The sequence below is a fragment of the Diabrotica virgifera genome, chromosome 3 (assembly GCF_917563875.1).
Source record: "Diabrotica virgifera virgifera chromosome 3, PGI_DIABVI_V3a".
In the NCBI taxonomy this organism is placed as follows: Eukaryota; Metazoa; Arthropoda; class Insecta; order Coleoptera; family Chrysomelidae; genus Diabrotica; species Diabrotica virgifera.
In genome coordinates this window covers 123,639,007-123,651,086 of record NC_065445.1, presented here as the reverse complement: position 1 = coordinate 123,651,086, position 12,080 = coordinate 123,639,007, and the positions used below count along the sequence as shown (strand labels likewise).

Here is a 12,080-nt window from a genome sequence, read left to right as displayed (position 1 = left end):
TATATATATATATATATATATATATATATATATATATATATATATATATATATATATTGTTATATTTCTATTTGATATGAAAATTAAATTTTGATAATTATAAAAAGAATTCAATTTAATATAAAATATTTTCAATTTTCTCAACCACGGGCATATAAATTTAGAACAACCTGTATACAACAAATTGTTATGTTTAATTTTAAGAAGTGATTAGAAGAAGCTTACGAAACTCGGGACAATGCGCCGAGAATAAACAAAGTGAATGGCGCGTACCATTATCGTTGTTCGCGGAAGGTTCGATCATTAGCCTATGCTAAATAAGACTCAAGTGAAATCGATAATAGGTCATTATCGTTGTTCGCGGAAGGTTCGATCATTAGCCTATGCTAAATAAGACTCAGTTGAAGTAGATAATAGGTCATTAAATTTTGTAAATAGTAGAAAGTAATTTTAGAATGGGAATTAACTATTTTTTTTGGAAATCCATTAAGCATATTTAGAAAGATTAAAAATTGGTTTTGAGGAAGACTGCGAATGAGAGTTGGTGGTGGAAGGTTGATTTGTGAATCTGGAAGGGATATTTAGAAAGTAGGTGAATGACTGAAAAGAGAGATCAGAATGTTTTGAGCTGTCGAGAAGTGAAGTCCAGTAGTAGACGGTAGTGTACGGAGAGGGAGAAAGCCGGTGTAGTTCCGTGAGTGTGGAGTATCTATCGTGGAACGAGAGGTAGGCCAGGTTGAGAGTAAAAGAACCTCCTTGAGCCAAGAGTGTCCCGGTAGCTGATTGCAGTTTCGAAAAAGGTAGAATAGAGCATCACGACAGAAGCATGAACGAGAGCTATACGAGCTAGTTTTCAAAGGAGAACATTACTGAAAGCCAGGACGAGGTTTTGATCGCAGCCAAGGATAGCAGGAAACGGGTCTTGTGTGAAGACATTCTCAGTTCACCAGAAAAAGGTCAGTCTCATTTGTTTGGACATGAATATATGGGTTTTTCGTATTAAATACCACATTATAAATTGAAGAACATAATAAATAATATCAGAAAAGCTTCATCAAACTTAAATAGAATTGTTGCTAATAAATCCTAATAGTTAAATGTTAATAAAAACTTTCAATTGGAAACCAAAAGGAAATAAGATTCCCATTTGTAAATGTTATGTTTAAGAATAATAAGATCTAGCAAATATTAAGCAGTGATTGCCATTTAAATAAAATAAACAATATTTTGATTATAATTGTAACCCATATGTGTGTATTATTTTACTCTTTTCTTTCCTATCCCGATTAGGAACCATTGAGAAATACTTAGAAGCCACGAGAGTAAGTAATTAATTTTATAATTCGCCCTGAGATTGAAAACATATTGATATGTGATCTAGTAAATTAATTAGATTATGATTAATGCATTGATTAAATTAAATGACATATAAGAATATTATCTCATATCAATAATCAAGATCACATCAATATATATATATATATATATATATATATATATATATATATATATATAATTTAAATACGGTTTCTAATCTTCCAAATGTTGCCCATACTAAGGAACATTTTCAGCCTTAAGGTTTAGCTTTGATAGTTAGATTTTTTGTCCTAAGTATAGGGTGGTTCGACAAGTACATGACCTCTCCTCCCGATGGCGCCACTGTCGCAAGAGAAATCTACCATCGTGTAATACATTCTTGTAGACGCTGTATGTCAAAATATCAGTCAAATTGGCAAGACAGTAGCTTGGTTTTGACCACGTGTGTAGTCGGGCGTGTACGGGGATTTTAGAAAAATGAAAAAAGAGCCAATATCAGTCGGTTATTTCTTGTTTTTAGGAGGGAAATCCCGCAACGAAATCAAAGACCGCTTGAATGCTGTAAACGGTGACTCTTCTTCTTCGATGAAAACTGTCAAAAATTCTTTTAACGAGTTTCAACGTGGTGACACATCGGTTTATGATGATAAGTCACTCCCCCAGGTGCCCCTAAAACGGGTACCACTGAGAATAACGTGAAACAAATCCACTATCTTGTACAAATTGGTAGATCGCTGACTGAAGGTGCGTGAGATAGTTGAGACAGTACGCATCTCAAAACATCTCATTGGTCTTATCCTGCATGAAATTTTGGACATAAAAAAGCTGTCGGCGCGATGGCTGCCGCATTTTCTTACTCCGAACAATAAACGCAACAATGAGACCACTCCAGAGCAGTGTCTGATACTGTATAAGCGTAATCCAAATGAGTTTCTACGTTGTTTCATAACCGTCAACGAAACATGGTTTCACTGGAATACAATAGATACCAAGGAACAGTCGATACAGTGGACGTCACCCACCTCATCTATGCGTCACCCCACGAATGTGCCCCGAGGAGGTCGAAGACTGTCCAATCGGCCGGAAAGGTGATGGCCACTTCCTGGAAAAAGGCAAAAAGATCACAGGGCTTTACTATGCCGCGTTATCGACTCGATTTGACGCCGAATTTCAGAAAAAACAGCCCCAATTAGGAAAGAAAAAAATACTCTTCCACCATGAAAACACTCCGGCTCACACCTCCGCCATCGCCATGGCCAAATTGGTCGAATTGGGCTACGAACTGCTGTCCCATCCAACGTATTCTCCAGATTTCGGCCTGTACGATGTTTTTTTTGTTTCCAAACTTGAAAAAGTCACTCTCCGGGCAGAAATTTAAGTCGAATAAGGAGTCCATCATCCCCACGGAAGCCTACTTTGCAGACCTCGAGAAAAGGTAATTTTCAGACGGGTTAAAGAAGGTGGAGCATCACTGGGTCAAGTGTATCGATCTAAAAGGAAACTACGTTCAGAACTAAATCACCGCTTTTCCAAAATTTCCGTTTTTCCTTTGAAGACAAACTACTTATCGGACTGCGTCCGATAGTAAATAGCTTGGGTGAGATATAATCTTCTTGTCTAATCCCTCTCTGTAATTTTATCTTTTCTGTTTTTCCTCTGTTTTTATTTGCGATGTTGCATTGTCATAATTATTGATTTTTGAATATCGATTATAAACTCTATTATTGCTTAAGGCATTAAGAATTGCTCAAATCATCATTATCACAAGATTTAAATACCAAAAAATTCTTGAAAAAGATGAAATTATTGACTATTTTACTTTTAGATCTAAATACTGATAAATAATTATTAAATTATTATAAAATGAGGCACCTCGGCGTAGAATGGACTATATCTCAGACTATACACCAGAGATATAAAGACGATCTTTAAATTTACAAAAGATTTGTGTATACATATAAAATGTTTCTTGTTGTGACTCATGATTACTTACTTGTACTTCCGTCAGGTAATAATGTATCTAAAGCATTTAGGGTATATGCCGAACATGTAATGTTACTGTACCGCCAAAATTCTTTAGCGGATAGTTCCAACATTTCTCTAAATACTTCTGCACGACCTAAAACATCAATAAAGATCATATTTATATTTATCACTTACTAACACAAGTAAAAAAAAAATTGAAGGCATTCGCGGGAGTGCCGACAGAAGTGAAAACTTCTTATAGTAAATAAATTACGAGCTCAATGTTTTTTCCCCGTCCAAAAAGAAGTACTATACCTATATCATATACGCGATGCGTATGCACTGTGGTATTTATGTATACATACACGTAATTTATATACGTACAAAATTTATTTCAGCGAAGTGATGACGGTCGCAAATTCAATAATTTTTTCCCATTCAAGAAGGGCACAACGTCCCTAAAGAAATTTTCAATTCAAAAATTTATTTCGTCGAAGCGAAGACGGTCGCTAATTTAATATTTTTTCCCCATCCAAAATGTGCATAACATCCCTCAAGAAGTTTTCACTTCAAATATTTATTTCGTCGAAGCGATGATGGTCGCGATGACGGTCGCCAATTTAATACTTTTTCCCATCCAAAAAGTGCACAACGTCCCTCAAGAAGTTTTCACTTCAATTATTTATTTCGTCGAAGCGAAGATGGTTGCGATGACGGTCGCTAATTTAATACTTTTCCCATCCAAAAAGTGCACAACGTCCCTAAAGAAGTTTTCACTTCAAAAATTTATTTCGTCGAAGTGATGACGGTCGCTAATTTAATAATGTTTACCCATCCAAAAACTGCACAACGTGCCTCAAGAAGTTTTTACTTCAAATATTTATTTCGTCGAAGCGATGACGGTCGCTAATTTAATACTTTTTCCCATCCAAAAAGTGCACAACGTCCCTAAAGAAGTTTTAACTTCAAAAATTTATTTCGTCGAAGCGATGACGGTCGCTAATTTAATAATTTTTCCCCATCCAAAAATGGCACAACGTCCCTCAAGAAGTTTTCACTTCAAAAATTTATTTCGTCGAAGCGATGACGATCGCTAATTTAATACTTTTTCCCCATCCAAAAAGTGCACAACGTCTCTCAAGAAGTTTTCACTTCAATTATTTATTTCGTCGAAGCGAAGATGGTTGCGATGACGGTCGCTAATTTAATACTTTTTCCCATCCAAAAAGTGCACAACGTCCCTAAAGAAGTTTTAACTTCAAAAATTTATTTCGTCGAAGCGATGACGGTCGCTAATTTAATAATTTTTCCCTATCCAAAAATGGCACAACGTCCCTCAAGAAGTTTTCACTTCAAAAATTTATTTCATCGAAGCGATGACGGTCGCTAATTTAATACTTTTTTCCATCCAAAAAGTGCACAACGTCCCTAAAGAAGTTTTCACTTCAAAAATTTATTTCGTCGAAGTGATGACGGTCGCTAATTTAATAATGTTTACCCATCCAAAAAGTGCACAACGTCCCTCAATAAGTTATCCCCCATCCAAAAAGTGCACAACGTTCCTAAAGAAATTTTCTCTTCAAAAATCTATTTCGTCGAATCGATGACGGTCGCTAATTTAATACTTTTTCCCCATCCAAAAACTGCACAACGTGCCTCAAGAAGTTTTTACTTCAAATATTTATTTCGTCGAAGCGATGACGGTCGCTAATTTAATACTTTTTCCCATCCAAAAAGTGCACAACGTCCCTAAAGAAGTTTTAACTTCAAAAATTTATTTCGTCGAAGCGATGACGGTCGCTAATTTAATAATTTTCCCCATCCAAAAATGGCACAACGTCCCTCAAGAAGTTTTCACTTCAAAAATTTATTTCGTCGAAGCGATGACGATCGCTAATTTAATACTTTTTCCCCATCCAAAAAGTGCACAACGTCTCTCAAGAAGTTTTCACTTCAATTATTTATTTCGTCGAAGCGAAGATGGTTGCGATGACGGTCGCTAATTTAATACTTTTCCCATCCAAAAAGTGCACAACGTCCCTAAAGAAGTTTTCACTTCAAAAATTTATTTCGTCGAAGTGATGACGGTCGCTAATTTAATAATGTTTACCCATCCAAAAAGTGCACAACGTCCCTCAATAAGTTATCCCCCATCCAAAAAGTGCACAGCGTTCCTAAAGAAATGTTCTCTTTAAATATCTATTTCGTCGAATCGATGACGGTCGCTAATTTAATACTTTTTCCCCATCCAAAAACTGCACAACGTGCCTCAAGAAGTTTTTACTTCAAATATTTATTTCGTCGAAGCGATGACGGTCGCTAATTTAATACTTTTTCCCATCCAAAAAGTGCACAACGTCCCTAAAGAAGTTTTAACTTCAAAAATTTATTTCGTCGAAGCGATGACGGTCGCTAATTTAATAATTTTTCCCCATCCAAAAAGTGCACAACGTCCCTAAAGAAGTTTTAACTTCAAAAATTTATTTCGTCGAAGCGATGACGGTCGCTAATTTAATAATTTTTCCCCATCCAAAAATGGCACAACGTCCCTCAAGAAGTTTTCACTTCAAAAATTTATTTCATCGAAGCGATGACGGTCGCTAATTTAATACTTTTTTCCATCCAAAAAGTGCACAACGTCCCTAAAGAAGTTTGCACTTCAAAAATTTATTTAAGTTTTCACTTCAAAAAGTGCACAACGTCCCTCAATAAGTTATCCCCCATCCAAAAAGTGCACAACGTCCCTAAAGAAATTTTCACTTCAAAAATTAATTTCATCGAAGCGATGACGGTCGCTAATTTAATACTTTTTTTCCATCCAAAAAGTGCACAACGTCCCTAAAGAAGTTTTCACTTCAAATATTTATTTCGTCAAAGAGATGACGGTCGCTGATTTATTGCTTTTTCCTATCCAAAAAGTGAACAACGTCCCTAAAGAAAATTTCACTTCAAAAATTTATTTCGTCGAAGCGATGACGGTCGCGATGACTGTCGCTATTTTAATATTTTTTCCCCATCCAAAAAGTGCACAACGTCCCTCAAGAAATTTTCACTTCAATAAATATACGTACAGATTTAAATTGAGTAGAAAAACATGCATTTTTACAGCAGAAGCGTTTGCTATTTTGAAAGCTATAGAATTTATAATGGAAAATAACATTTCATTCTCCATAATTTTTTCTGATTCACTTTCGGTTTTAAATAGTTTACAATCACATTTACAAATCAACTCCGCATATAGTCATCCTTACATAGCCAAAATAAAAACTTTGCTCTCTCAAATGCAAAAAACTAGAAAAATTATTTTTGTGTGGGTGAAAGCACACTTAGGTATCACATTCAATGAACAAGTTAATAAAGCGGCTAAAGAAAGCATACAGTTGAGAGAAGATGTTACACCCTTATTAACATTAGATGAGAGAATAAATATTGCTAAGGATAATTTATATAAAAAACGGTCTAAACAATATAAACATTTTATTTTGACAAAAGGCACAAGATATACATTGCTAGAACCCGATATTCGAAAAAATTACTGGTTTAAAAATTACGATTATCCGAGAAGTTCCATAACAACCATATCTCGGATGAAATTTGGGCATGCTTGCTATCCGGCACATTTATACAAAATAAAAATAACTGATAACAATCTTTGTGATATTTGCAATTAAACGGCGGACTTGGATCATATATTTTTTAATTGTAAGAAGTACACACATCAGTCGGACATTCTTACAAAAAATTTAAGAAGTTTAAACGTTTACATGTATCTTTTTGGCACTGAGTGATAAACGCATTTTTGATTTTATTTTGTTTTTCCTATATGACTGTAAAATTAAGTTATAGAATGACTAGATTAGGCTTGTAACCTTAAATGTCTTTCCTTTTGATTGCCTATATTCCTGCCTTACCGTGTGGGGTGGGTATATAGGTAATCAATAATTATTAAGAAAAAAGAAAAACCCTTGAATGAGAAAAGTGTGACCCTTGTCCTTATCCCAAAATGTTTATTAAGATTAATTTAGCAAAAATTCACTTTGAAAATAAAATGTTTATTATATCTATTCTTAACAAAAAGGTCGGTCAGACTTAGATAACCTTAACTTAGATTAGTAATTAGATAGTTTAGATAAGATATATTATGTTTATGTATGTACTATTTACTTTGTTTCTGCCCGCATGGTCTAATCCTAAAGCCAATAAAAAAAATACGTACAAAATTTATTTCGTCGAAGAGATGACGGTCGCGAAATAAATCCTTTTTCCCCATCCGAAAATAGGTTTTACATTTATTTTAAATTTAAATACTTTTATACAATGTATGTATACATATACACATAATATAGATACGTACAAAATTTATTTCGCCGAAGAGATGACGGTCGCGATGACGGTAGCGAAATAATTCCTTTTTCCCCATCCTAAAAAGGTTTTACATTTATTTTAAATTTAAATACTTCTATACAATTTATATATACATACCAATAATATATATCATAAGCGATGACGGTCGCAATGACGGTCGCGATGACGGTCGCGAATTCAATGCTTTTTCCTCTATCTAAAAATCGCACAACGTCCCTAAAGTTTTCACTTCAAAAATCAAATACTCAAGGTAGGTAGGATGAATTGGACACGGATGGACAACCAAAAAGAATATATACCATAGAGTATAGGGAATGCATACTCGTTACAGTATGTTACCGTCTATTTTACCACTAGGCCCGTGAGGCACCTGCCTCGGGCCCGCATTTTAATGGGGCCCGGAAAGATCACCAAAAAAATGTTTTTATTGCGATAAACAAATAAATTTTCAAAGTTCTTTCATTTTACGAACAGAAAATGATAAATGATAACTCCACTGTTGATTTTCAAGCGACTTCAACTGTCACAAGTACGCATCTCCGTCATCTCCTATAGAAAACGACAATGTCAATAACTCTTTTCCTAGAGATATAGGCCAAAACATTTAAATCTGGAATTTCAACAATATTTTATAAATAATCGACTGATTCAATATATTGATAAAATTAGTGAATGTGTTACACAATTGGATAATAATAAAGCCAGACACTTGCAAAGTGCGGTTTTGTATAAAATGAAAGCTAATGGGGAAAATTCTTAGCGAGTGGATAGTGTACTTACAGTCCTAAATGTAGCAGTTTTTATTGTTACGTTTGTAAACTGATTTCCACGAAAATTATTGTTCTTCTAACTTTCGATGGGTATAATGACTGGAAAAATATCAATAGGACAGTTATTGAACATGGGCGATCTCCTGAACATATTTCATCAATAATACGTTAGTCAAGAGAAGTAGTACAGCAGGACAAATTGTAACATTAATGGAAAAAAATATTTAGAAGAAAAGGAACATTGGAGAAATGTTTTTCAACTAATAATAGCAACCATTCAATTTTTATCCAAGAACGGTTTATCCTTTTATGGTTCAACCACCAAATTATTTACAAAAGGAAATGACATACGCATATACAGTTAGGGATCGCCAAGTTCTTGAAAATTTCAAGATCTTGTTGATTTCAAGACAAGATCAAGACAAGAAGTAATTTTAGATTTCAAGACAAGACAAGAAATTTTTTGTCAATACCAAGATTTCTTGTCAAGAAATCAAGAAATCTTGAAATATCTTGACTGGGTATTAATTTGTGAAAAATATAACAAATTTTAACATAAAATAACGTATTTTAATGTATTGAACACTTTTTTTACTAAAACGATTAACAAAATGTAAATCATGTAAATGTAACATAAATTTTTAAATCGGAATTGATAAGCCATGAATTAAGGCAGATATTACTTCTTATGCTGGGGCCACAGTAATGGCCGTTAATATAATAATATTATATATTATATAATAATAATTAGACGTTACTGTGGCCCCAGCATTATGGAGTTAACGTCTAGCCGATTTCTTGACTTTGTTATTGTTAAAGCTATTATTGAAAATAGCCTCTCCGCAGGTACAGATGTTGCTGGCGTTCTGAGAAAATCCTTGGCCATTTTCGATTATAACGGGTAGAAATTCTCGTGTCTTCTCTACCAATCAAGTAGATTCTCAGCATCTTCTGACCTAGGCTTATTTAAGTATTTTTTGACTCTGGTATTAGATTCCGTAGGTCATTCTGGGATTTATTAGGCCGTGTCAGCACGCATCGCAATAAAAAGGTCGCCGGGGAATCACCGGACCAGGTAATCAAGAAATTACAAGATCTTGAAATTTCTTGAGTCAAGACAAGATATATTATAACATGTCAAGAAAACGTCAAGACAAGATTTTTTTAAATTTCTTGATTTTTTCTCAAGACAAGACAAGAAGTTGTTATCAAGACAAGAATTCTTGTCGTGTCGACCCCTATATACAGTGTGTCGCATTTAAGATGAAGACAGCCCAATATTTTGGCTATCAAAATAAATACAGATTTGAAGTTTTGCAGTCATACAGGTTGAAGGTTCACATTTTTTCAGATACTCAACTGAAATTAAAATTTTAATCGTGGTCTACTGCGAATCCAAAAACAGGGTAAATTTTCTATATTTTGCTTCACGTTAGAGATATCGGAAAAAGTTATTTGAAAAAACTTACAAATCTTATTCTAACTCTAACCCAACATACCAACTAATATGACAAAATTCGCACTTTTAGTTTTTTCATTATTTGTAGTCAGGACCCTAAAACTTAAAATTGGCTGGTCCGGAGATTAGGGTCCTGACTGCAATTACTGAAAAATCTAAAAGTGCGAATTTTGTCATGCAAATTGGTATGTGCGGTTAGAATAAGATTTGGAAGTTTTTTCAAATAACTTTTTCCAATATTGTAACGTGAAGCAAAATATAGAAAATTTACCCTGTTTTGGATTCTCAGTAGGACCCGATTAAAATTTAAATTTCAGTTGAGTATCTTAAAAAATGTGAACCTTTTGCAAGTATGACTGTGCAAAACTTCAAATCTGTATTTATTTTGATAGCCGAAATATAGAGCTGTCTTCATCTTAAATACGACAAACTGTATTTAAACAATGTTTAATTATTTGAATATAAATTTTATTTATTGTTAATACAAATTTAAATTTCTGGTGCAACTATATTTCTATTAAATAATTAATTCGTTTAAAAAAGTTATTATTATTATTAAATCTTATTTAGGGGCCCAAAAATTGTGTAGTGCCTCGGGCCTGATTTGAAGTAAAATAGGCTCTGCTTACCGCTAACTTTTTTATTAGCAAGTTAACGTGAATTCCCTTGATCCTTAAATAATTATTTTATTTTGAATTTAGTAGCAAGCCCCAAGCCCCCAAGCCGATGCAACTGATGTGGCAAGCTGGTGCAACTGGTGTAGCAAGCCGTAGCAACTGATGTAGCAAGCTGGTGCAACTGATGTAACAAGCCTACAATCTTAACATCTCCACTAAAGGCTTCATGTACCTACATGAAACCTGAAATTAGCTCCATGTGAGAATATGTTCAGCCTCTTAAGAGTATAATTTGGAATAAATTAAATAGTTCAAATGCTAATTGTTTTTTTGAAAAATGCTCAGACCTGTCGAATTAGTATTTCAAATCGAAATTTTTTACATACAATAATAATTTATACAGGGTATCCCAATTTAGAGATATGACGTCATCGTTCAGTTTATTAAATGGCAACACTGTCATTTTGATAGTTATTTTGATAGGGTGTGTAAAGTTATACATAGCTGCAAAATATCAAATTATTCCCTACCATTTACAAGATAATAAAAAATAACAAAATTAAGAAGAACACGTAATCAAATAATTGAATTTAATTACATATTTCAATTAAGCAAATGCTCATAATGTTCAAAACGAATTTCGATCGTGTTAAGGATATTGTCAAATAGTCAATGGGCAACATTATGAGCATTTGCTTAATTGAAATAATTTAATTCAATTAATTGATTACTTGTTTTTCATAATTTTGCTATTTTTTATTATCTTGTAAATGGTACGGAATACGATTTTTGCAGTTATGTATAACTTTACACAGACTATCAAAATGACAGTGTTGATATTTAAGAAAATCAACGATGACGTCATATCTCTAAATTGGGACACCCTGTATACATTATTATTATATGTAAAAAATTTCGATTTGAAATACTAATCGACAGGTCTGAGCATTTTTCAAAAAAACAATTAGTATTTGAACTGTTGAATTTATTCCAAATTACAGACTCACTCTGTATATATCTCCAGTCCGGAATAAGAATTACGTAACTGCAAATTTTGTCAATTTCCGTTTATTCCGTAATTAATTTCTAAAATACTGTGTAAATATGATACAAAAGCGACAGATCTGTAACTATGAATGTGCTGAGCCACTATAGAGTAGTTGCGTCGTTATTACGCAACTGTAAATAGGGTTGGAAATGGGGGGACTAAATTAAGATAATGAAATTCGGACCAATAGGGATGAAAATAAAAGCCATCGCTGTAAGAATAAACGACATACTAAGTAAATATTTAAAAACAGTTTTTTTGTACATAAAAATTTTAAGATCAAGAATGAGTCAACTGTAGATAGGGTTGAAAATGGGGGGATTAAATTAAGATAATAAAATTTGAACCAATAGGGTTGAAACTAAAGGCCATTATTTTAAGAATTAAGTTCATACCCATGCTCCAGACGGTTACTCTTTATTTAATCACTGTTTTAAATATTAAAAAACTTTTAGATAAAGAACGATGCAACTGTAAAAAGAATTGAAAACGGGGGATTAAATTAAGATAATGAAACTCGAACCAATAAGTATAAAAAT

The 12,080-nt window shown here is 33.4% G+C and overlaps 1 protein-coding gene across 1 annotated transcript in view; it reads right to left on the bottom strand.

Annotated features, from left to right (window-relative positions):
- The window catches only part of LOC126881294 (uncharacterized), a 155,084-nt gene that overhangs the window by 86,042 nt on the left and 56,962 nt on the right, over positions 1–12,080 (bottom strand). The window contains exon 7 of the mRNA XM_050645489.1: positions 3,311–3,436. Within this exon, the coding sequence (XP_050501446.1) occupies positions 3,311–3,436 (126 nt within the window). The remainder of the gene's footprint in view (positions 1–3,310; positions 3,437–12,080) is intronic.